Source organism: Eurypyga helias, unplaced genomic scaffold (assembly GCF_000690775.1).
Source record: "Eurypyga helias isolate BGI_N326 unplaced genomic scaffold, ASM69077v1 scaffold32119, whole genome shotgun sequence".
NCBI classification, from domain to species: domain Eukaryota; kingdom Metazoa; phylum Chordata; class Aves; order Eurypygiformes; family Eurypygidae; genus Eurypyga; species Eurypyga helias.
In genome coordinates this window covers 1-26124 of record NW_010270651.1, presented here as the reverse complement: position 1 = coordinate 26124, position 26124 = coordinate 1, and the positions used below count along the sequence as shown (strand labels likewise).

The 26124-nt window shown below is 52.3% G+C and overlaps 1 protein-coding gene across 1 annotated transcript; it reads left to right on the top strand.

Annotated features, from left to right (window-relative positions):
• Positions 1 to 3106: 3106 nt before the first annotated feature.
• On the top strand, positions 3107 to 25257 carry LOC104514769 (A disintegrin and metalloproteinase with thrombospondin motifs 10-like; the record flags this gene model as incomplete). The annotated part of the gene is made up of 10 exons (XM_010158537.1): positions 3107 to 3194; positions 9059 to 9423; positions 14297 to 14456; positions 16633 to 16850; positions 18099 to 18182; positions 18552 to 18697; positions 21642 to 21685; positions 22959 to 23064; positions 23230 to 23376; positions 25116 to 25257. Coding segments are annotated over exons 1-10 (1500 nt in total), but the record flags the coding sequence as incomplete, so codon positions are not given.
• Positions 25258 to 26124: the final 867 nt, after the last annotated feature.

Here is a 26124-nt window from a genome sequence, read left to right as displayed (position 1 = left end):
GGGTTCACGCGGCGAAAGCCACCTTGGCGCGGGGAGCGGGGAGCGTCAGCCGCTCGCGGGGCGCCTGCCAAGGACAACGAATTCCTCGGGAAGGAGCGAATCGGAACCGGCCCAAGCGAGGGAGGCACGAGACTGGAGAGGTCACCATGTGCCCTGGGCCTCCCCGTGGCCCCTCCATCCTGGCCCAGGAGACCCAGTGTCCCGCCGACCCCGGCACAGGCCTGGGCTCCTTGGGCTTGCCCACTCCTGCTGGTCGCTGCCACTCAGAAAGCACAACCTGAAAAGTGAGGTTATGGAAAACTTTATACGTTTTTTTTTTGGAGCCCACGCTCCTCCAGCTCTCTCCTTGTTACAGGTCCTTTTCCTGCAGGAGACGGGCTCCTCGGGGTCTCGGAAGTGAAGCGCTGCTGGGAAGGGGCCATGTTTTCCTTGCTGGGTGTGTGGAGGAATCAAAACCAGGCCCTTCCCCCAGCCCAGCTTACAGGAATTTTGCAGCTGTAATTCCTGACATGTGCTGCTCCAAACATGCCTCCTTCCCCCAAGGTGGGGGCTGCAGGGCCTCGGCGCCTGCAGCTCCCTCCCAGCCCCGGTCCAGGGGATGCCGAGGAGCCAGGGCTGAAGGGGAAGGGCAGAGGGGAGACAGGGCACCAGTCGCGACTGCCGCAGCTCAGGGACACAGTGAGGCAGAGGAGGGACAGGAAATAATGACAGCCTTGAGGAAGAGGGTTCAACAGCCGGAAAACAAAAAAATTAGTAGTGTGAAGCCCAGGAAAAAATATACTTCAGCTGAGCGGCTTTCTGTCCACAGACCTTGGAGCCGTGACAGGATTTAAAAGCTGGAATCTTGAGCTTTAATAGATGCTGAAAAATGCTGACTTAGGAGAGGGCCACAGCACGCCCAGCTTTCGTTTTGCCTTCTCCCTTTTCCAGTTCGCTTCCCGCAGCCCCGCAGGGAGCAGGCACAGAGCAGCTCGCAGCAGCCGCAGTGCTTGGCCATGCGCTGCTGCAGCCTCAGCTCTGCCCTCTCTGCGGCGCAGCTGGGGGTGACGCTACGAAGGATGCTGTCACCTGGAGGACACGGCCTCGGACCTGTAGTGCTGATGTCAGCATTGTCATGTCATGGTGGAAGAGGGCAGAAGTCGTCCTGCCAACCCTCTTGCCTCCGCTGCCTGCTTCCCTTTACCTGTTGCTGGCGAGCAAGCGCAGCTCAAGATGAGATTCAGGCAGTTTTTCACCAGTCAAGCAATTTATTCTCACAGTTGCTGGTTGCATGCGTATCTCTAAAGTCACTGTCGTAGGTGTTGTGTTCAGGCTTTGCAGAAACCAGCCTGGCAAGTGGCACCAGATATGCCTGGGGAGACCATCCCAGCATTTCTGTCTGGTAGGGGAAAATCATTAACTTATTTAGATGAATTACTGGGGCAGGAATCATCTCTCTGATTTCTTCTTGTACCTCACCTGTGGAGTTTCTGGCCTGTGGTTGGTGTTATTCCAAGCCCCCGCAGCACAAAGAACATTAACACACTAAAGATGGGAAAACAGAAGTAGAAATAAATTGCAGGCTCCCCTGAGGACACGAGGTGAAGGGGAGTGTGGCAGACCCAAGGAGGAACCGGGCTCCTCTGCCCTGCGCTCTGGTCAGCCTTTGCTATTTAAGACACACAAGAGCAGAGCGAGGCAGGGGTTAATGACCTTATTCCAAGTGTTTCCTTGCTGGGATGAGGACCACACACACGCCATGGCTATGGACACCTTTGCAGAGAGCACCATCCTCCATCGGAGCCTCATCTTCCCAACAGCTCGGGAGCATCTGTCCTGCCTTTCCCTGCCGTGCTCCAGCACCGCTGTGGAAGAGGTAGCTGCATCACTGCTCTGAAGTCAGACTTTCCGTATTTATCCTTTGCAGAAACGTTTGCATTTTGCTGTGGGGTTGCTCTCGAGCAGAGCATCGCTGTTCAGATATTTGGGATTCTCTGGGCAGTGGTTAGGTATGTGCCATATTCGTTGCATACGTCATCTAATCGCTGGATAGAAACAAAAACCACAGGCTTTATGCAACTCTCCAGCACTATGTGAGTTTTGTGTAATTGCCTCAGACTGAGTGGAAATTATCTGCAAGCCAAAAATCTTTCACTGAAGCAATTAGCAAATCATTTTAAATAACAAATACAATTGGAATCTCATGATCCGTTTGCGGATAGAGCTGAGGGTAAGGGTGAGTTCACTGAATGGGTCCTTTGTTTTCAATCACTTTTTTAGGTTTAGCCAATACACTCTGAGAGCAAGTGCTCTTCTCTGAGTGCACTGACAGTCCTTAAAGTGTATTTTAAAGGCAGGGAAGTTGGAGTAAGGAGAATTTCTAGGTTGCTGCTCACTACCAGGCTGCTAATGCTTTTATTTCCTGCTCTCCTTTAAGAGATCAGGTAACTAAGACCAGGTCACTCTTCCATCTGTGCTTCTTCCTCGTGGGTGTTGCCACAGTACAAAGGGTTCCCATGTATTCTGAGCTCCTTCCTCAGGTATAAGGTATATACTCAGCCCTTTAGTGCCACTGTCAGAGTGGTGCAGGGGCCGTGCTGGGCACAGGGCTTGCCCCAGGGAGAGCACCCCGGTGCGCAGTGTCCCCGTAGCAGGATTGTGTGGCTTTCCAGTGCTGTGAACTGGTGTGGTTAATTGGGTTTGCATTCACTTCCCATCCTTTTCTCCCCTTTTCTTTCCATCTCACTCTTCACTTCTCTAAGATCGGGCTTTCCTCATTCACCCTTCACACCATTTTCTCCCTCCTGTCCTTCTCTTCCATCCTTTGTCTCCCCTCTGCCCGTCTCTCCCATTCACTCATCCCCTCCCTCTCCTTTGCAGGGGCAATGCCACCGAGAGGCTGCGGTTCGAATTAGCCCATGCTGACCCCACAGCGCTGGCCTGGGCACAGCACACTGCAAAGACACTGTTGGCCTCATTTGGGGAGAGCACGGAGCGGCCGAGGATGCCTGCGGAGGGACTGAGGACTCCTGTCTCTACATAAGCGGTGGCTGAAGGAGAGACATGTTGGGACAGTGCCCTTCCAGCTGGCACAACACTCCCTGCACTGAGACAAGCATCGCTAACCATGGCAATAGCTTGGAGGCTTCTCACGTGGACTGTGGTCTTCACAGCGGCTGTGTGCACCTTTTCTGGTTACACGTTCCAGTCACAAGGTAGGGATCGCCATGGGTAGGGGAGCGGGACCCACGCGCCTCTGCTGGCAGAAACCCTTATGCTGGCCCCTGCAGATGTACTGGGATAGTGTTGTGCTGAGGGGGAGGTGGAGACCCCTCGAACTCTGCTCTGCTTGCTGGCCTTTTTTTGCAGGTGTTTTACACTGATCTCCGAAGAAGGGATGTGTTTTGCTCTCCAATGTTACGCTCCGTGACGTTTTGCAAAATTCAGTAGGCTCTGTGTAAGACGAGAGCTACATACAGGCTTAGAAAGCAAAGGAGATGTGGTAGCAACAGAGGAAGCTCCTCTTCCACTCGGGTGGAGCGGCGCATCCTTGGGTGAATAGTGGCTTTGTTGTTACGAGGAGAGTTGTGTGTGTGCAGCCAGTTGGTGTGCTTGCGAGCAGAGCTCTGCGCGTGCGGGGATGGAGGTCTCCGTTTTAGTTTGTACACACGTTCTGTAAGTGCTACCATTAGTTAATGCTCAAACCTGCTCACGTGCAGCCCTGAGGAGAAGACTTGAGTGTACTGGGGGATGGAAAGCTGGGCATGAGCCGGCCGTGTGCGCTGGCAGCCCAGAAAGCCAACCGTGTCCTGGGCTGTATCCAGAGCAGCGTGGGCAGGGGGGCGAGGGAGGGGATTCTGCCCCTGGACTCTGCTCTGGGGAGATCCCACCTGGAGTGCTGCATCCAGCTGTGGGGCCTCAGCATCAGAAGGATATAGACTGGTTGGATTGAGTCCAGAGGGGGCCATGAAGATCCCCCAAGGGCTGGATCTCTTCTGCTATTGGGACAGGCTGGGAGAGTTGGGCTTGTTCAGCCTGGAGAAGAGATGGCTCTGGGGAGACCTTATTGCACCTTCCAGTACCTGAAAGGGGCTACAAGGAAGCTGGGGGGGACTTTTTACAAGGGCCTGTAGTGCCAGGACAAGGGGTAACGGGTTTAAATTGAAAGTGGAGAGGTTTAGATTAGATATCAGGAAGGAATTCTTCCCCAAGAGGGTGGGGAGGCACTGGGACAGGCTGCCCAGAGAAGCTGTGGATGCCCCATCCCTGGATGTCTCCAAGGCCAGGCTGGATGTGGCTTTGAGCCACCTGGTCTAGTAGAAGGTGTACCTTGCCATGGCAGGGGGGGTGGAACTCGATGATCTTTAAGGTCCCTTCCAACCCAAACCATTCTGTGATTCTAGGTGTGAGCACTTTGTACCTGTCTTGAATGTCTGTGTGTTTCTAATGGTCTTGTGCTTAAAGACAGAGCCACACAGGCAAGTTATTGCAAGGAAAGTAGAATGTGGGTCTCCTGTACATAGATTTGTGCTTTTGTATATCATTTTGTTCCAGAATGGGAGTGAAGGGATTGGAAATAGCGGTTGGCTACCTCGTACCCAGCCTAGAGTACAAATACAGCATGGGCAGATAACACAGAGTAGTTAAATTGCTTAATACTAATTTGGCTTTGTGACCATTTCTTAAGAGTTAGTAAGAACACTGCCTTCAGGTACCAGAGGTAAGAAGAAAGAGCTCCGAAGTTAGACACTTACCTGTGCAAGGTGTTAAAACCTCAGCAGCGTACTTACACAGCCATAATCCTGAAATACCACATGTGCCCAGATTATTTGCAGCAGGGCCAGAGCTGACAATGTACCTGGGCTGTGGAGTAATGCAGCGCCATCGGGCTGCAGTTTGATGGCTGTGGGTTGACTCGTGAAGCAGAACTGCACAGAGGAACAAAGGCAGCCGAAAGCCATGCAGCGTCCTGGGCCTGAGCACCGTCTCACTGCTAAACGTGGGGCACTGCCGTGCTGCAGCTTGCACTGGGTGAAACGCGAGGCAGACAGAGCTGCGTGCTCTGCAGGCACTGTGCAACGTGCAAGGTTACACAGGCAGATTTTCTTGAATCCGAAACAAACACGGTTTCTGGTCCTTTTCGCCAAAGCCTCTGGCAATGTCTGGGGTGACTGTTCTGGGCCTCCCGCATCCGTCAGTTCACACCTCCCTCCATCTGCAGCACCGCTTTCACAGCGCAGCGACACTCTGACGAGGACTTTGCTGCCAGATCACCTCCATCCTGACTCACAGCAGCTCAAATCCTCGCTCATGAGTCCCCACATGGTCTGCTAATGCACCTCGGTCTAAACACAAGGCTCACCAAAATTACAGTTAATGCATTTCTGCTCTGCTAGATGCTGGCTTCCCCTGAGCAGGTCTGGAGATGAGTCTCAGCCTGTGATGGTGCTGGGAGCATGGTGCCATGGGAGCACCAAGCTGGTGACTGAGTCCTGTCCCCTCTCCAATACTTGTCCAGTCCCAAGGGTCAACCTGCCCCATGGGCCCCTCTTGCTGTCAGAGAGCTCTTTTAGGCTCCCTGAATCCGGAACAGTTGGCGTCAGGGTATTGATGTTGCTCAACACTTCATCACGCTGCCGAGATAGTAAGTATGTAATCCTCATAACACCCTTTCAAGAGGGTGAAATGCTGTTATCTCCTCTGAGCAATTGGAGGCACGGAGAATAAAGGCCAGCATTTCCGAGAAGCCTCTGATTTTGACCAAGTGACTCACTCCAGTTAGCAGTGGAGCAGGATTCACATGCCCCGTGTGCACTACTCCTGATCAGTGTATTTGTTTTATGCAGAGAAAAGATTAAGGTATCATAGTCATAAGCTGTAATTATCTTTGTGGGAAATAGCAGCCCTGTGTTGAAGGCCTCTTCAAGCCAGCAGAGATGTAACGAGTTTCAGACGTAATGTATACTCTCAGCCTGCAGTTCTTAACAGTGCGCTGAAACGATTGACAAAGAATTCATGACACAGTCACCATTGCTGAATGGTTTTTAATCAAAAGGAAATTTCCTGCTAGTATCTCAGTTTAACTATAGTGATAGATTACGCAGTCCCTCTTTTATAGAACGTTAGGTGAGGATAATATCACTGCTTCCAGCTTACATATAAACCAATGGACTCTTGGAGGATGTAGTGAGATTGCCACAATGCCAGGACAGCCTGAAGCCATGGGATCCCATAGCTGTTTTCCACAGCCATCCCTTAGGAGTCGTGCCTGGACTGCAGCTGGGGCTCCTCTTTGCTCTGCTGACAAGACCAGAGCAAACATCTGCTTCCTTTTCATCCTTTAAGCAACTCTGTAATGAGAGAGGCAGTGGTGAGCATACGGAAGGGAACAAAACCCTCCCTCCTCTGCTTTCACCTTGTGCTTTACCCTCTTGCCTCCCTCGTGCCCTTTCCCTTCCTCTTCTGTCCCTGCCCCTGCAGATGGGTGCTCCCTTTACACCTTTACAGCAAGGTACCTCTCCCGACACCTCATCCCTCCTGCTTCTGAGCTTTTTCGCTTGCTCACTCTGGTTTGTGGTCCTTCAGGGGTGCCCAGTGTCCCACACAGCCACGGGCAGTTTGTCCTGGAGGAAGGCTTTTTATAGCATCTCTTCTGAAGTGGTTTGACAGCTCTTTGGAAACACCAGGCTGCTTATCACCAGTGCTTATCACCCTTCGGATACGGTAGGGGAGTACTGCACGTTTCAGGCAGGGTTCTATTAATACAGCGTGAAGTGGCTGAGAGGTTGGAAGGGCACGTGATGGCTTTTCTGGAAGGAAGGAAGGGCCAAACAGTGCTGCTCTTGCCATTGGGAGCTCCTAGTTTGGCCTGTTGAAAGGGGAGCATGACCAAGGCAGGGATGAAGGGATTAGGGGACATCTGTGATGCTGGGTGGAGTACACAGGATTAGGGAGTAAAGAGACCCTAATCTCTTAGAGCCTGATCTAATTTTTCACATTTTTAGAGGAGAGGAAGGATCCAGCTGTAACACTGGATGAGGACACTGGTTTCTTCCTTGTCTTGAAAATCTCTCTTTCTTTTTTTTCCACTTGTGACATCCCCACTCTAAAGCATCACTTCCTAAAACATTCATGTGATGCAGAGCACTGCTCTTGGATCTTTCTCTCAGTTTCGAGAGTGACATCGCTGAGAGGATGCACAGTGACGGGCACCACAGCAAAAGCAAGCAGGTTCTCACATTCAACCTCACCCCCAGGCTCTGAGCACATTTTTTCCTCCTGGATGTACCTTGCAGGTCAGGATCAGAGACTGCAGCCCAGGGTCCCAGGCCCTTTCTAGCCACTGAGTGCACAAACCACCTTCCGATTCACTATTTTGCAAGCCCACGTGGGCTGCAGAGAGGAAGAAAGAAAAACAAGTCACTTACGATAGCAAATTTTTCCAAGCCTGAGGTCATTACTTAAGTGCAAATAGTCACTCTTGTTTGCCCGGCTGCATCACACGCGAGGCAGTGTGATGAGGAGAAGCCAGAGCACAGGAAGTTAAAAACCTAATAATTATTTCTGGCTTGTCAAGGCAAGGGAAAGGTGCCAGAAGTGCTTATGGTTTGGAAGGATGGGAGCTAACCCCTAAACCCAGCTGGTGGGAAGGACTGTCCCATTACCGGTGGCCAAGGAAACCACTCAGTCAGGCTCCCACACTGGAAAACACACCAGAGGAAAAGGAAACTTTCCAATGCTGCCATGTGGTAGGAGTGTAATTTGGAGTCCAAATCTTTGATGGCTGGGAAGGCTTTGGAGATGGGTGCTGTGGAGCCAGGCAGAATGCAGCCACCCTGGAGAAGCCTGGCCTCTCCTGTTTGCATAGGAAACAACTACAAATAGGATGCAGAAAGCACAGTAAGAATCTTCCAGAGTGAAAAGAGGACAAATCCTCTCCCACCTCCAGCCATGAGGGGTTCAGAAGAACACACTGTGATGGGGGGAGCTATCCTGACCAGTGCATGGCTTTTTACATCTTCTGCTGAAGATGTCAGGCAGCTAGACCTCTGGTCAGATCCAATCTGGCAGCCCCTGGGACATTTTGCTTGCAAAATGAGAAATTTCTGTCGAGGTTGCAGAGTGCCAATTTCTTTGACAGCCAAAAGTGTTGCTTTACCGTATGAGTGCAGGCAGACGTTGTGGACAGTGACATTGTCAGAGCACGTTTCCTAAGTGGTATGAGACAGGCTCAAAAACTCAAGTGCCCTGAGAGAGGGTGTTAAGCCAAGCTGATATGATAAAGAGTACCAAGCTGGTGAGCTGGGAAGGCAGGATGGTGTCATAGATAGAGACCTGACTAGGGAATCGGGATGTCTGACCTCTTCATGCTGTCTTTTCAGCACAGCCTGGGAATTCTGGTTACTCTCTTTCTGATTTTGGTTGCAAGATTGGCATTGCAAAGACATTATGTCTGTTAGGAGGGTGGCCAGTACCTAGTGCACTAAAACAGCTGTGGTCAGGGAGGCTGGTATGGTGCTGTTACGATGTGAGTTGTCAGAGCAGAGTTAGCAGGTCTGCATCTGAAGAACCGTACGGTTCCCTAGTGAGACTGTCTTCTCCTGAGGTGTTGTTGCCCCAAGGCTCGTTCTAGCTCATTTTGAAGAGACCTTATTGCTGCCTGTGTTACTGAAAGGATCTGGGTTAAAATAACCCTCCAAAATGTGGCTCTGCACAACCTGGAGTCCCTCCACCCAGTGGAGGTAGAGAGATGTGGGATAGTCCATGTCCAGAGCCAGAATTTGGGTGCCCTGAATAGCCCCTTGGACCAGTCTGTTTCTGTCCAGCACCTGCAGAGGAAGAAGACTGATTATGTGCCATAGGGTCAAGGCCTGTTGACACCCCAAGGCTCTGTTGGCTGAAGGCATTTGGGGACACCCCAAGGATCCTGCAGCTGGCCAGAGCAGACCCTCTGTGTCTGCTGGCTTGCGCTGGCTGCGGCTCAGTTGTGCTCAGTGCAGCCGGCTCCGCGCTGAAGTCGCTGGGTATTTGACTCTATTTGCAGAATGTCATTCCTCCTGTGTTTGCTTTCCCTCTCCAGAGGAGTTCCTCTCCAGCCTCGATCACTATGAAATTGCGTTCCCCATCCAAGTGGACCAAAATGGGGACTTCCTCACCTTTGACGTGAGAAGCCAGCTGAAGCAACGTCCTCGGCGCAGTCTGGGCTCCTTGCCCTATGAGCCGTCTGAGCAGCAGGTCTTCTACAAAGTCTCTGCCCACCGAACCCAGTTCCTCCTCAACCTGACATTACACTCCAACCTGCTGGCCGAGCACTTCACTGTCGAATACTGGAAGCGAGATGGTGTGGACTGGCAACATGATTTCCATGAGGACTGCCACTATGCGGGCCACTTGCAGGATCAGTACCTGAACTCAAAAGTCGCCATCAGCAACTGCAATGGACTGGTGAGTCTCTCTTTTACCCAGCCAAGGGCAACACTAACAACTAGAGCTGCACATAAAGCAGAGCTGATTGCAGCCTCTTTGATCTTTGCTGTTGAAGTGCAGCCCAGTTTGAGTCCCAGCAGGTGGGTCTGTGGTGGTGGGAAAGGCATGAGGTTGGTGTCTGTCTAGAATGTTGCACAGTGGCATCAAAAGTCAGCTGATGGTGAGGAAGGCCACATCCCTTCATTACCTCTGTAGGGGTTCCTGATCCATGTTTCACCTGTAGTCCAGTTTCTACCAAAGTCAGTGGGCATCTTTTCAATGATTTTAATTGGAATGGGATAATCCAGGCTCTGGACCATTATTATGGCTCTGACAGAACTCTCCCCTCCACTTCCAAGAGCAAAAGATACATCTTGCCTGTGCTAGTGAGGTAGGTGTGCAGAAGGGCAGGAATTTGACAGCACAGTTGGGAATGTCAAAAGTGCATTCAGATCCCTACAACTGCAGATAGATCCTGGGGTTTTCAGTCACTTCTGTCCAGATTTCAGGAGCTAAAAGTGTGACTTCTGAGGGGAAAAACTGAAATAATCGATTTTTCAATAGTAAGAGAGTGGACAAGATGTCATTCCTCAAAACCAGTGAGGTTGCTGGAAAGAGAGTGGGAATGATTGATTTTGCATCTCTTAACAACTAGGACTAGACATCATGGTCTTACACATCGATTAGAAAGCTTAGTGGTGAACATCAGTGGTAAGGATAGCTGAGCCCTGGACTAGATTGCTTGGAGAGTGCGTGACCTCTACATCGTTGGAGATCTTTAAGTGTAGGCTGGGCAAATGCCTCTCAAAAATACTCCAGGTATGATTCATTAGCTCTTCCAGCATTGGGAATAGACTAAGGACTTCCATCCTTTATTTTTCTGCGATTTTCTGATATTTCTGGCTCACAAAGCACATTTCATGACCTGCCAGATGGAGGGATGGAGCAAGCATACCCTGTTAGTGAATCCCAAGGATCATGGCTCCCTCAGAGGGGTAACATGTAGAAAAAGACTCTGTAGGCCAGATTCATATTTATGCTACGGCCCCACCTCTTAGCAGTATTCTGGCAGCGTGGAAGAGCTTCCAAATGGGAATGAATTCACGTTTGATTTATTGCTATTACACTGCCAGAACAGTGCTGTGGGTTATTAACAGAAATGAGAATCTGACTCATTATATCGTAGAGTCTAATGTTTCTATCTCACAGCCAAAAATCAGAGCTGCGTAAACTCTTGGTTCCCTAGTTAGTCCTTTGTTTAAATATGGGAACTCTGCTCAAGTCCTAGACAATTTACTGGTATTCACCAAAGGATCTGAAGGGCGAGTTGGATTCTGCTGGCTCAGAAGGGATCTGGCATTAACCTACCTTCCACTTCAGAGGGCAGCAAGTCCAGGGCAAGCAATAGCCTGGCAGCACTTGTACTGAGATAATTTAGTCTGTGGTCTGTGTTTAGCTCTGGAGGGTTACCAGGGGCTGTCTGGAGAAAAATGCCGCCAGGCACAAAGACAGACAGAGGGTCATCCAACAACCTCTCCCTTTCATGAATTCTGTCCTTCTGCCTTCAAGCACGATGGACATCAGCAAGGATGAGGTGGTCTGGTTAGTGAGGATGATAGGGTCAGGAATTTGGACAAGAGGAATCTGGCATATTTTTAGCTGACAGAGTGGGGGCTGTACTTGCCACCAGAGAAGACCTGTTGCAGAGCTCTGGGTGATCAGTAACAACTGATCCACTCATGCCATCCCCCTGCCGCAGCACACTCCCCTCCAGGCAGTCTGCCTTGGAGAGGCAGGAAGGGACAGAAGAGGGTCTCCACTTGCTGAGATCTCAAGGTTGAGGTTCACGCTGACACATGGTAAGGGGGGACTGTGCGCTGTGACCCATGTTTGCACAGACCGGACTCATTGATGGTGTGAAGGGGGTTGTGTGTAGTGTCATCGAATGGGCAGAAGCAAGGACGAGGTGCCGATTACAGGGTGAGCTGTGCAGGATTACAGGAGGCAAAGGGACAATTGTGTCCAACACAAAGTTGTGGAAACAGGTAACAAGCCCCAAGCCATCGTCCTGTCCTCAAACTCCCACATCCCTAAGCAATTTCTGTGTCTGCAAGGGGTACCGCTGTAAACCGTTTTGCTTTCAAGCACCCACAACATAACGCACACCTTATGGCATCCCAGCTTTGGACTGCCAATATATGGGCACGCTTCCATCGACTCATCTTCCCGGCCACGCATGCTGTCACCCCGGCCTGAGGGCAGGCAGGCAGTGTGGCTCACCCCGTGTGTCTCCCATGGAGGGCACACGGTGCTGCGCTTCAGGCTGAGCCTGGGGAAAGTCACCCAGGCTTAAATTGTGGAAAGCAAAGGGCAAAATGGTCCATTTTCCAAAACACACAGCCACGAGCTGCCAGCAAAGCCAAGCACGAATCAGCTGGAGCCTGCAGGGAGCAGCCTGGGCAGCTTTGCCTCAGCCTGGCCAGGAGCTGAAATCCCTGTCTGAAGCAAAGCCATGTTTCATCCCACTGGCTGCATGAGATCCCAAGGAACTGTGTCCTACCATTAAAAAAATCACAGCACGGAGAAAACAATTTTAGGAGAGAAATGCCACTTGTGCCAGAGTTCATTGGAGGCCATTGTAAAGGCCAGGTTTTCAACCCTGTGTGCCGAAGTTGGGCTTTGACTTGAAAAGCCCTCCCAAACTCAGCATGAACATGACATGCTTGGAGCAGGGCAGATGGCCCCACTGCTGTGACTAACATCGAGCTGCTCATATGTATGTGCAAGGAGGTGAAAGAGCTGAACTGCAGTATGTGGATCTGCTTAAGTGTGGTTATAAGCTAATAGCATAAACCATCCTTGCTCTGCAGATGACCTGGGTGAATCATAGACAGGATATCCAGTTTAGCTCCCCCACAAACCACAGGGATCTCTCTAAGGGCTTCCCGCCGCCCCCTTTCCACAGGCTTCTGTCACGTCCAGCGCCTGGACCTCAGATCTCGGTCTATGGGGTCAGCGATGACGCGGTTTTCAGACTCCTGTGACAGCCAAGCTTCGTTGCCGAAAGGTGCCAGGCGGGCGGTGGAGCCTCCTGCCTCTTGTGCTTAACAGAGGCTCCAGGTTTAAGTAAAAATGGCCCTTTTCTAGCAGTACATGGTTTTCAGGCAGGACGTGCTCTCCCCTCCTGCTGCTCTGCCCCAAGCCGGTGGTGACCTCCTTCTCCCCATCCCACAAAGCCGGCAGCCAGCTGGCTTCGCAGGCCGACACTCGGCTTTCCGCCGGAGCCCTCGCCAGGCTAACCTCACAGTACCTCACTTGTGTTTGAAAAGGTGGAGCTGAGCCAAGAGCAACAGAGCCTGGTGCAGGAGGAAATCCCCCGGCACTCTGGAGATGGGGACTTCGCTGCGCACACACTGCCCCGATTCAGCTTTCAGGGCAGGGAGGGAGAGGGGGAGAGACCTATTACGGAGGCAGTATCCACCCCAGAGAGGCTCTCCCCCACGAACGCCCAGCAATAACGCTGTTATGCAGGTGGTGCCTTCCATGCAAGGACCTCAAGATGTTTTACCGAGACCTGCTTCCCCACTCCCCGTCCTGGCAGAGCAGGGCTCCTGTGCCCTTTGCATAGAGGGGGCTGGTAAAGTGCTGTGACACCCAAAGGACAACAGTGGTGCAGAGCTGATGGCAAGACAGGGTGTCTCTGCACCCAGAGCTATGCTTACACACAGGGAGTGGGAGGACAGCCATGTAACGTGGGTCTTAGACTTTTGGGAGACTTCTTGTCCTGCTTGAGCAGTGTCAGGCGTGTTTCTGTGCCTCTGTTGCTTGCTGGTATCGTTCAGCTGATTGCACACCCACATTGCACACCCACATTTCATGGATTTGGGGGAGATTCAGTGCCAGGACTTGTTATAGCCATGGAGCTTCTACTTGTATTGTGTTGGGCTGCCAGAAACTCTTTAGGCTGCTCAGACCTTTTAGGTGGAGGGGAAGCTTGCTGTCAGGATAGGACCAGCTGCAGAGGAGAGATCTCACAAGCACCCGGTGGGTTTGGCTGCTTGTCCTGCTGGTGTCTGCTCCTGCCCAGTCATCAGCATCCCACAGGTGGGTCCACTGCGGAGAGCAAAGTCTGGGCTCACAGCTGAGGTTCATTCAGTCAAAGAATAAAAGAAGGGAGAGCAACTAAAAACAAATAAGAGAGCAGAAACAAGTTCATATGACTGAGGTGGCCAGTCAGAGGGGTAAAAGGGGCAGTGATACCTACGGCGTACAACCCGGGTTTCAGCCTGCAGAGAAAGGTTGTGACTTCTGCTGACTGCCTCACTGCTAATGGGACTTCAGTTTTTAAAGATTCAGTGCGTTTCTCAAAAGCCTCTGAGCATCTGCACTTCTCTGCGACTCTGTGTCCGAGCTGGTGATAGTGGTCTTGACCTGCTTTTGAAGGTTCTTTGCTGAGGTTGAAAAGTATAGGAGGCAGATCTCACTGCTGAGTTGTGCTGCTGTTCGAAGGTATGGTATTTAGGATCCCACAAACAGCTCTCAATTAGACTGAGTGGGTGGAAGAGGAAACAACTTCTTCATAATTTTGCAAGGAAAGACTGATTTCCAGAGGACTTTAGTGAACACAGATGTCCCAAGGCATCCGCGACCATCTGGTACAGTTTTCTTGGGTCTGTAGGTTCTTATAGTTCAGTGTTTGTGCGTCGAAGGATTCCTTCACATTCTCAGAGGTATTTGTCAGTGCCCAGAAATTCAGTCAAGAATTCAGAAAGCTCATTACAAAAACCTACCAGTATGTCACCCAGTTCTCTCTCTACCTCTTTTATTGCCTTCTGTCTCTTTCCTTCTGCAGCATGGGGTGATTGTTGCAGATGAAGAAGAATATTTCATTGAACCGCTGAGCCCAGGAGCCAATGTCAGCACAGGGAGCGAGGGCAAAGGCAGCCCCCACGTCGTGTACAAGCGATCGTCTCTCCAGTACCCACACATGGATGCAGCCTGCGGCGTGCTAGGTATCTGTACCCACCAACGCATCCTCAGTCCGTCCCAGTGCAGGCTGGGAAGGTCCCAATAGACCAGGCTCTGAAGGTCCACACTGCTTTATGTGGCAAAGAACCAAATTTATCTTCTGCATACAAGAAAGTTTTCTGTATTTACTTTTACCCATGTTAAGGATTTCTGGTGGCCTGGTCTTTGGAAAGCTCTTGTACTCTCTTCATCACAGCAGGGCTTTTAAATTTGTAAATAGAGCGTGGAATAGAAGAGAAAAAACTGCTTCTTATTGTTCTTAAGAAAAATCCTCCCAGATTTGGCCAATTTACAAGGTATTGAGAAATCATAGCTTACGCATGCTCAGCATGTCTTTGGGTTTTAGTCACTGAAGACTGTGTCCACGTTGACATACATCTGCTGCTGTTAGAGACCAGGTGGAGAGATGCCCTGTAGGGTGGGATCTGGGATCTGGCTAGTCACAGTGGGCTCTGGGAGGTGTTTGTAGAGAACGGCTATTGCGCATCTACCCCATTTCTGTGCTTACAGACTTTTGACTTCCTGAAGGACTCACACAGGTTTGCCCTGGCCTCTCCTCACGTGCCTGTGCCCTTCTCATCCTTCATCAGCCTGTGTCCAGAACCTGGCTGAAATCTTGTGAATGTGCCAAGTTTCTCCATCTACCCTAGATGTTGCATGCACGCAGGATGATGCTCCCTCAGTTTACAGAGGCTTTCCCTGGCTCTGTGAGGATGAGAGGACGTGCCATCCCTACAGAGGGGCCAGCTCGCACCTTTTGGATTAGAGTTTGTGGATGCAGAAGCAGACCTGTTCCCAGTTGCTTCTGTCAGGTTTGTGTGTCGCTTCAGGATGTTCATCCAGAGGTGCAGTGGTGACATGACCAGATGAGGAGTCACTGCTGGAAAAGATAGAGCCTCTGGAGGCACCGGCGCACTGCCAGCCTGCTCTAAGCAGACTCTGATTGTCCCCAGACCTGCCAGCATCTCTGGAGACAACCTGTGTTTCCCTGGCCTTTCTTCTCCCGTCCCAGCTCCCAAAGTCATGTTGGACAAAGCACGAGCAGACTCCCCTTCTGCTGACTCTTTGCCACGTTCCCCAGTTTTCAGACAAAAGTTAACCTGTTCCTAATTGCTTCTTGGAAAGCAAAGACCACACAGTGGGAGCCACAGGCCAAATACAGTTCAGAACAACCACAGCATAACTGGCCCCAGCAAAGCCAACCTGTCCTCTTGCCCCACAGACTGGACCAGTCCTGACCTGCCCAGGACAGCTGGGCCCCGAGCTCCCCACAAGCTCCCCCTGATCAGCTGGAGGGGCCAGAGCTGATAGGCTGTGGGGCTGCCTGTGATCTGCCCATCTTCCCAGTCTTGCTGGATGTTTGATGATCTTGGATCAAACATCTTGGATGTTTGATGATCCAGCATCAGAGTAGAGGAGGGGGATTCAGCTGGCTCTTCTCCCAGTCAGCTCTCCTGCCCCGTGGTGGTCTCCAGGCCATGGAGCTGATGGTCCTGCTGGGAACATCTCTAGGGTTGGGTCAGTAGCACTTGAAGCCTGGAGCAAAGGCCTACAAACCTGCTGCTGCTTTGGAGGCTGCAGCCATTTCTGTGGAGTAAAAGCCAAGTCCTAAATTCAGGTCCTGGCAGCAAAAGGAAAGAGGAAATGATCTGCAATGGCTTTATTTTCAGATTATGTCTGTGTAGTTTCTAAATCCACACTGCTCTTCGTAGAATCATAGACTGGTTTGGGTTGGAAGGGACCTTAAAGCTCATCCAGTTCCACCCCACTGCCATGGGCAGGGGCACCTTCCACTAGACCAGGTTGATCAAAGCCTCATCCCTGCAACAGAGGTGTGGGCAGGACCTTGCAGCGTGGAAGCCGTGAAGTGCCTGGGGCTGCCGCAGCAGGACGGCACGCACCTCTGCCCGGGCAGTGGGAGGGCAGGAGGGCAGGCAGGAGGCCAACAGGAGCATGGGGCCAGCCCTGGGAAGAGCTCAGTGGGAAGAGCTCAGCAGATCTGGCCGGTGGCACTGGCAGCATTTGCTGGGTGCACGTGTGATGCATAAAGAGCCTTGCAATGGCCTTTCCTTCCCTGAAACCCAGCTCCTACTGCGCACTCCTCCGTGTACTGCAAAATCGCTGCTGGAGGGCACCAGAAAAATCTCTCTCCCTCCTCAGATGAGAAGCCCTGGAAAGGGAGACACTGGTGGCTGCGGACGCTGAAGCCCTCCCCTCTGAAGCCATCGGGCAACCACAGCCAGCGAGGCCAGCTGCCCCTGAAGAGATCCGTCAGCACGGAGCGCTACGTGGAGACCCTGGTCGTGGCTGACAAAATGATGGTGGGGTACCATGGGCGGCGGGACATAGAGCAGTACATCCTGGCCATCATGAATATTGTAAGTGTTATAACCACATCATGAACCTTGGGGGACCCCAGACACTCACACAGCCAGCAGCAGAGCAAGCAGGAGTAAATCCTATTCATCACCCTGAATGTCGGGGTTTGGTAGAGGGTGCCATGCGCTTTTCTTACAAGACGAGTGGGATGGGAATGCAGGGGGTAAATCAGATCAGTTCCAGGATGGCAGTTGCTTGTCCCCATCCCCAGAGCAAGACGTTTGAGTCAAAAATCCTGACAAGCGGCTGCTGCTCATGAGCAGTGATACTCGGAGCCTGCAAGGACCCTCTGTTGTATAGGGGAGGCACTGTAGGAGAGGTAAACTCTGGCCCGTCTGACCATGTAACAGGCCAGATCTGGACTGGGAGAACAAAGCCCTTTCTTTGAGCAGCATCTCTCGTCTCAAATTAGCATTGCAAATAGGGCCAGCCAAGCTGAGAAACACATGGGAAAGCATAAGGACAGTGAGCTCTCACACTTGGGGGCTGATCAGCATGAGGGGTAGGGAGGAGTACCCCCATTCTTCCATGCCGCGCTGCCCGCGTCTCTGGGTTACTGCAGAAGAGCTTCCTCTGCAGCATCAGATTTGGGTCATTGGATACCAGGCTAGATACATTAACAGCCTGAACTGGCCATGCTGAATCCTCCTGTGAGGTGAGATAGGCTTGGAAGTTATCCATCAAACTGCTGAAAGCCCCTCTGTGATGGTTCTTTGTCCTGTCCTCTGCAGGATCTCTTTTCATGGCTTGCTGTGTTTGCATTTCTAAAGCAGATGCCAGATTTTTAAAACAATACCATTTCTAACTGTTTCATCTGCTGTAAAACACCCATCGTGTGGTGGCAGACTTCTGAGAGATGCTGTGTGCTTCCCTGCTTAATGGGCAGTCAGCAAAGCTTTATCCCATGGCTGTGTAATTCCAGGACCATGGGGTTTCCCCAGCTGAGCTCCAGGTAAGGAGCAGGTGCTGTGGGATGTCGGCTTCACTGCTCAGATCTCCCCAGAAGGAGACACCGAGGTCTGAACACAGTTCAGGAGGCTCTGCAAGCCAGGTGATAACGTGGAGTCCCATACTCCTTTCTGCTTTCTAAAAGGATTGTGTTCAGACCCTGCAGCCCACGCTGACAAAGCAGCCCCATTTCCCACCACCGAGTGTCCAGCACTTGACAGTTCACCTGCCGATTCCACCATCACCCAGCCAGCGAGCTCATTTTTAAGACTCGTCCTTTCTTGTTTCTTGGAGGTCAGGTTGCCAAACTTTTCCAGGACTCGAGTCTGGGCAATATTGTCAATATCCTGGTCACCCGGCTGATCCTTCTCACCGAGGATCAGGTAAGGTGGCTTTGCTGAGCCACTTCACCATGCTTCTGCACTTCCTTTGTGGGTCTGTGTGTTCCTCCTGGATGTCACCCCTGGGAGGTCCCTCCACTGCAGTCTGCTGGGTGCACCACATTCTTTCCATGGCAGCTGGGGACTGGGTTCAGGCTATGGGCTAAGGACACCTCTGGGGTTCTGAGGACTGTTTCTGTGCTAAGGTGGCTTTAGGGAGCTTTAGTCCTCCTAAAGTCTTACTTTTTCATGGCCTCCATGAAAAGGTGGGGACATCTGGACTGGTGTCTGTGCTTTTCTGGCATGGGAATAGGCAGTGCCTTCATATCAGAGCTTTCCTGGGAACATACTGTCATATTGCTTCCGTTCCAGCCCACACTGGAGATTAACCACCACGCCGGGAAATCCCTGGACAGCTTCTGCAAGTGGCAGAAATCCATTGTGAACAGGAATGGCAATGGGAATGCTATCCCTGAGAATGGCATAGCCAACCACGACACTGCGGTGCTGATCACCAGGTAAGGCTGAGCCCAGCCCTGGCAGCACTGTGTGTCCTCTGTGCAGCTCTTCTCTGCCTCTGTCCAGGTGGTTCCTTCGAGACGTCCTTCCCTGGTGCTCCCCAGCAAGCTGTCTGGCAGTGGCTGTCCCTCATGCTGGCCACTTGCCAGTTCCATTGCAGCGATGCAGGTTATTGCAGTTCACCAGTTCCCGTCCTCCAGTGTCTTCCCTCAGCCTTTGTTGTGTGCTCAAGGAGCTTAGTTTGCAGCCGTGGGTGCTTTTATACCAAAAGTCAATGGCGGTGTGCACAGCGGTGTTTGGCACGTGTGGGAACCCGAACTGGAGTCATGGAGCGTTGGGCATCCTACAGAAATGGAGAGCCCCATCTGCCCCTGCTGCAAAAGATAGAGAAGATACAAATGGGGCCTGAGCATCATGGCAACAGCAGAGTACTTCCAGCCCGTACAGGATGTGGCTCACCTCATCTTGCATGTAGGGCTGGACTCTCTCCTTGGTAGCTGAGGAACACCATTGTAGTAGTGACTTCATCCGAACTCCCTTAGGACAAGAGCAGTCCTGCCCTGCCTGTGTCTCTGCACCCCTCTAACAACAGTCTAGGTCAGCAGCTTAACCTGGATGCTGAAGTAGACCTCCAGAGCTGAGCGAAGGGTCTGAACCTTCACATACAGGACAAATAACCCTTGCCAAAATAGATGGGTGCTTGAGCCGGGAGCAGCAGAGGGTACGGGAGGGACAGCTGGAAGGATGGACAAAAGGAAGGATGATTCAGAGACAATGATGGGGACAGTGGAAGGAACAGAGGGGAGGCTGGGGGGACAGAGGATGCTGAGGGGAGAGCTGGAAGGACAGAGAGGGACGAAGGGTGCTGAGAGGCAGCTCTTGGCGGTGCTGCCGGCTGCACCCAGGACACTGGCTCTCCAGTGCCTGCATAGATCCTCTTTGGGCAGAGGGGCAGCAGCCTGGGGAGAAGCCAAAGGCAAACCCAAGATTTGCTTGTGCCTTTTCTGCCCCCCTCTTGTGGAGTGGAAGAAAATCATAAAATGAAAGCGCTGGAGAGGGGAGCCTCCAAGCGGGAGCCAGTTTTGTTGGCATCATGCGCTGCTCTCCTACTCCAGTTCCTGGCAGCAGCAGGAACCGTGTGCAGCCTGGAGGATCCCTCCCAGGGAGCTCATGAGACCTGCGTGGTGCATCCTTCCTGGGGAGTCTGTGAGATGAGAGCCCGCAAGCACCAGAGGAAGAGTGAGCGAAAGGCCCCTCGGACCCAGATTTTCACCCTCCTGGGGCTGCGGCTTCTGCTTTTCCTTCCCTCCCGCCACAATTTTGTATGGACGCAAATGCCGGCTCCAAGTTCTTCAGCCTCCCACCAGATGTTTGAGCTAACCCGAAGCGACTCGCTGGCTACACCAGGCTTGGACAGCACCAGCGCATCCGGCCCCGTCTCTAATAAATTCCCCATCTCCTGATAACATCTTGCTGAGCTTCGGGCTTTTTTCTCTTGCAGGAGCTTGTCAGACCAGAGCCTCTGAAGGCTTTAATGGTATTCACTCAAAACAAAGCAACAAATGTTTTTCACTCACTTGGTTTCCTGCCAGGGGTGAGAGATTTGGACACTTCCAGAGAGCGCCAGGGGCCAAAGGGACAGGAGCCATCACCAGGAACAGTTATGCTTAACCCATCGTGTGCTATCAGCTTGCTTCCTCACCGCTGTCGTCCCTGTTGGCCTGCCAGGGCGAGCGTTATCGGACGGTCCTGCTCGCCATGCAGGTGTCCCCCAAACCCACGCTAGGGTCAGCATCCTTGGTGGTCCAGGCCTAGCTCGCACTCAGGTTGACATGCACCTCGGGGCAAAGGAGCAACACCCCAACCTGGGTCTGTGGTGTCCCAGCCTGACTGCTGCCAGTGTCCCCGCCTGCCCACCCCACACGGATTTCAGTACAAGCCTTGGCCCTTCCAGCCTGCGTTTTACACAGTCCCAAATGGCTGGGAGTCTCACCTTCCAGAGGAGGTGTTTGGACAGAGGCAGGGAGGGCATGTGGTTCGTCTCTGCAATGAAATGATAATATTCACTCTCTGGCCCAAACTGGTCTCTTTTGGAGCTACTGACACATCCCATTGTGAGGGTGCTGCGTTTCAATTTGGAGGAGATTTTACTTTGCCGTCCTCGTTTAGCTTTTCCCTGTATGCAGCTAACTGTGCAAACAGCCCATTCCTTGATGCAATGGCTGGAAGTCGAGGCCAGGAACAGAGGGAAGAGTCATCTTGAATCAACCCATACTGAATTTGTTTGGAAAATTCTCAGTAAAGAACTAAACTGAAAAAAAAAAAGGCAAAAGAAAGTCACTTTAGCATTTTAATGAAACCACAGTGGGTTTTGGCATGGAACATGTTTTCAAATGGAAATGTTTTCCTTATATATAAAATAAGATAATCAGAATTGCATATTTAATTGATATGATTTGTTGCAAGGGACCTGAGTTTACAAACAGGAGGCTGGCCCTGTCCTCTTCCGTCCTGCGATCCCTGAGCCTGGTGCCCCCCAGGAGAGAAATGGCTGGCTCCTGGGAGTGCACCGGGTGCTGGTGAGCCGAGCTGGACCACCCACCCAAACCCAAAGAGCTTCAAGGCTGGATTAGCGTTGTCCCTCCTGATTTACCACGTTTCATCAAAACCAAACCTCTGACCCCACTCAGGACTGCCCCATAGTTAAGAGACAGGAGCTGTTGTTGCACGGCCAGTCTCAGCCTGGGGAAAGTGAGTGTTGTACAGGTCGGATCAGAGGCATCTTACCTGTTACCGTCGGTACTTTCCATTCCAGAAGTCTTGCATGACCCATGGGCTGTTTTGAAGCGTTTTGGATGTGAACACATCAGTAAGATGGAGATGTGCTATTTTGGAACCGCCAAATTTGTAAGTGTTCCTAACGCTGCCTTCTCTTCTTCGCAGATACGACATTTGCATCTACAAGAATAAACCGTGCGGCACCCTGGGTACGTCGGATTTTGCCGCCCCTTTGGCAGCACTTCTCACCAGCACGTGCATCTTTGGGAGCGTGGCGAGGGCGGGCTGTGCCATCCCCCCTTTCCTAGTGAGCAGGCAGAGGGGAAGCACTCGCCCAACGCTGCCCCGAGCACCGGCAGCGGAGCCAGGAACAGGCCGGTTGTTTCCACCCCGGTCGACTGTAGCCTCCTTACTTCTGTAAACACTAAACACAGCAACCCAGAGGACGGATGGGCTCTGGAACGCTTCTCCGTTATATCCCTGGGTCAGGTCCAGCCTGATGATTAAGAACCGTTTGCATCTAGGGCTGGTCCATAGCCTAGTGGAGTATTCCTGGCTTAGCAGAGAGAAATAAGACTTTTTTGTGATGACTATAAAGGGAGTTCTTTATTTAAACTGCTAGACGCAGACAGACCCTGCAGCTCTCTCTGGCTGTAGCTCCTAATTTGTCTTACCCTGGTCTAGACTAAGCAGTCAGGGAGGGATTACTGCTCTGAATCACTGCAGTTAGGAAGAAAAAGTTGGTGGATCTCTGACCTGATGCAGCTGCAGCCGAGGTGCCTGGGAGGGAGGCTGAGGCTGGAGGTGCCGTGACTGCTTGATTCGTTCCTTTTAACAGAGACTCTTCCTTCCCTGGCACCGTGCAGCGGGCACAGCCTGTGCTGGTGGCACAGTGTATGGGGAGAGGGTTGGGGGAATCTGCTGCCACAACTGAGGGCGCATTTCTACACGATCCAGCCCTCCAGATAGAGTCAGGCTGGATTCCTGATCATGGTGGGTGTCAGCCAGAACCAAGCACAGGTGATCAGGCTGGATCCTGGCTTACTCGGTTGTTTAGGATGCTCTGGCCGAGTTCAGATGCCCAAGTGCTGATGCAGCTGATCTCAGGTTCCCCCACAGCAGTGCCCATTGTGACAAGGACTGCTCCCCATCTGCACAGTCTGGGGTTTGGATGTGAAATTCAGAGGATTTTGATCCATTCTTAGAATTTCCAAGCCTGTCATTGTTAAGTTTGTTGACAGTGCTGAGTGACAAGGTGCCCACAGTGCATAAGAGCCATGGGTCCATCCCAAAGCCCAGTGCAACCAGTGGGAAGAAGCTTGTTATTGACAGCAGGCTATGCTCAGTGGTAGTGAGTGTGCAACACATCACTTAGTCCATGCTCAGTGTTTGTGACGCATCACTTAGTCCCCACATACCACCCATGTCCCCTGCAGATGCTTTGTGCTGACCCTATGTGACAGCTCTATCTGGCTTCCCTAGGCCTGGCCCCCGTTGGCGGGATGTGCGAACGAGAACGAAGCTGCAGCATCAACGAGGACATTGGCCTGGCTACAGCCTTCACCATTGCCCACGAGATCGGCCACACGTGAGTACTGTGCCAGAAGAGTCCCTGGAGTGGCTGTCAGGGGGATGGGCCTCTCTTGGTTTGTTCCTGCCAACAGGAGCTGAAAAGTCCTTCCTGTGGATGATCCAGATGTGTTGAAAATGCAGCAGCTGATCATCTGTCTGTCGCCTTGGTGATGCTTTCCAGGTTTGGCATGAATCACGATGGGGTCGGCAACAGCTGTGGCTCTCGTGGGCAAGAAACGGCCAAGCTCATGGCTGCTCACATCACCATGAAGACCAACCCCTTTGTATGGTCCACATGCAGCAGGGATTATATCACCAGCTTCCTGGAGTAAGGAATCCATCTCACCTTGCCCTTCCTTCTACCTCGCAACCAGTGCACACCTCCAACCTCTCACAGTCACTTGTGAGGAGTGGGTAAAGCCAAAGAAAAGCCCCTAAAGCACACAGCTCATGCACCTTCTGTCTTGTCTCCCGGCATCTCATCCTATCCCAAGAGGCACGTGCTTTCCTTCCTTCCTTTAGACTTTCCGATGGTTTGCTTGCCTGCTGAAGATACTAACCCTATCTACCTTGCAGGTGTGAGAGCTTTATTTAGGTTCCCTGCTTCCAGAAACAAATCAATAGCTTCTGGAGGTGTTCGGATGTTTCTGAAGTCCAGCCAGGAATTGCAGATAAGGGTTGGTGTGATGGTGAAGGAGGATCTGGAGACAGGACTGGGTCTGCATGGTATAGGCAGCTTCTCCAGACATGGTGGATGAGAGTTCTCAGTGTGAACAAGCAACGTAGGAGAAAGGGGTTTGGGGTTTTTTTGCAAAGCACCTTTAGGATTCAGGAGAAGCGATTTAGGCTCCTAAATCCCAGAGTTTTGATATTGTCAGCATGCCTCTGCAGCCTGAAAGAGCTCGTTCAGGGTTCATGCAGTCCCGAGGGTTTATATCACAAAACGAGCAGTTAAGATCAATTTTGGTGAGGTTTTTGGCAGGCTATGGGCACTACCTAATAGTACTGTGTAGGGCGTGAGTCACGATTGGAAGAATCAAGCGCATGGGGGGTCACTGTTGAGGGAAGTTGCCAGGGACTCTGAATACCAGACCTCTACCCGTGATGCTGCTGTCGTAATGCTGCGAGAGGAGCAGCAAAGGCAAGCCTCCCCGAGGGGCCGCCACCCCCCGCCCCACTGCCCACAAAGCTTGGCCAAGCCGCGTTGTCCGTCACCAGATCCCACAGCCAGCGGCTCACGTTTGGCCACAGCAAAAACCTGTCCCCCCCTGCTCATGACCCCTGGACGTGCACTGCAGCAAGACACGTTGCTCGGACAGTGCCGGGAAAGCACCGCGGCGGAGGCTGCCTTGTCCTTGGGTAACCCTGAGGCCTCGGCAGGGCTGGCGGAGGGCGACGAGTTCATGCCGGCCCTCTCCACTGTTCGTGCTGGCCACCCCCGCCTGAGCATGGCCCCCGCAGCCTCCGCCGGCATGGGGCCATGGTGTGTGCAAGACCCCGGGATTCTGAGCTAGGGGAGTGGTGACAGGGGTCTTGATTTAGGGAGAGCTTGGAGAGCAGCAAGGGAGGGGGAGGGGAAGGCGTGTTTCTTGCAAAATTTGGATGCTCCTACAAAGCTCTGGCATGCAGGACGGGCTTGGAGTGCAGGGGCGCTCCACGCTCAGCACCTCCGGTTGCTCTCAGCTGCGGCTCTGCAGCCAGGAGGGCAGCCCCTCTGCCTACCCACTGCCCACCCAAGGGTCCTGGGCACCCCTGCATGCTGCCACTCACGGCCCCAGAACCCCTTGGGACAGCCAGGGGCTGGTGATAGCCAGCAAAACCCTCAGATTAAAACTACTAGAGTTGTCTAGGAGCCTGCTTCCCAGCCCCAAGGGCAGGGGTAGAAGAACCTCAGAGCACTTTCTCAGCAGCAGTTTTGCCCAGAGGAGCCCAGTACAGTTGTCCCCCGAGGCAACCAAGCACGAGAGCTCAGCCCTGTGCAGAGCCGGGAATGCCTGCTGCTGGTCCTCTGCTGTGACGCTCTCCTACAAGCCTTTCTGAGCTCTGATTCTCATCTCTTGTTTTCAGCTCCGGGATGGGATTATGCCTGAACAACGCTCCTCCCAAGCAAGACTTCATCTACCCAACGGTGGCTCCAGGACAGGCCTATGATGCAGATGAGCAGTGCCGTTTCCAGTACGGAGTTAAATCTCGCCAGTGTAAATACGGGGTAGAGAGCCTTCCTGCTTTACTATCGGTTCCCAGGGGGTGGAGGCCGGGGGCTACAAGGGCAAAGGGCAGTGGGGCTGTTCCTCTGCTGCCCACATCGCTTTGCTGTCCTGCTTCAAAAGAAGGGCACCGGTATGTTCCCTATGAGCTTTTTGCCTTGCTTCCCTGTGAGAGGACAGAGGAGGTTGTTTCCCATTCACGGAGGTTGACCCCAGCTCAGTTTCAGTCAGATCAGTCCCATGGGAAGAGATCTCCTGCCTCTGCGTGATACCTTGGCTGCTGCTGGTCCCAGGGTTGCAGCTGAACGCCAAGCTGCAGTCCCTCCTCCAGGCTCCCCTCTCAGCGGGGCTTTGTACACAGACATGTTTTTCATAATCCTTACTAGAAGTCTTTATGCTGCTTGCACAAACTTAGGAGGAGAAACGTCTTTCTTCCAGGTGAGGTGGGTTGATGCGCTGTAGGTACATCTGAGGGACAGCTGCTCACCTAAGCCACCCCTGCCATCATGCTGCCACCCCCTAATCCAGGAAAACACTGAAAGGAAAGGTTGTTTTAGGAGAAAAAGAGTCTTCCTAGATCTCAGCCTGATGTTTTGCTGTTTTTAACGGATATTGCCAACTATTTGAGCATAGTGGTGAGGGGGAAGTGCTCTGCACTAAAGGGCTAATTGAACTCTTTAACACATCCACTTTCCTCAGAGACAACAGAGGAGGCAGCAGCGGGGTACACGGGCAGCTGTGTTGTCTGATGGACACACGTGTATGTGTACCCACCCCAGTCCAAGCCCTGGAAAGCTGTGAAGGAGGAATCATCAGATCAGGGTTTAGTTTCTGTTACAACCATGGAAAGGAAGCTTATCCCGAGTAGT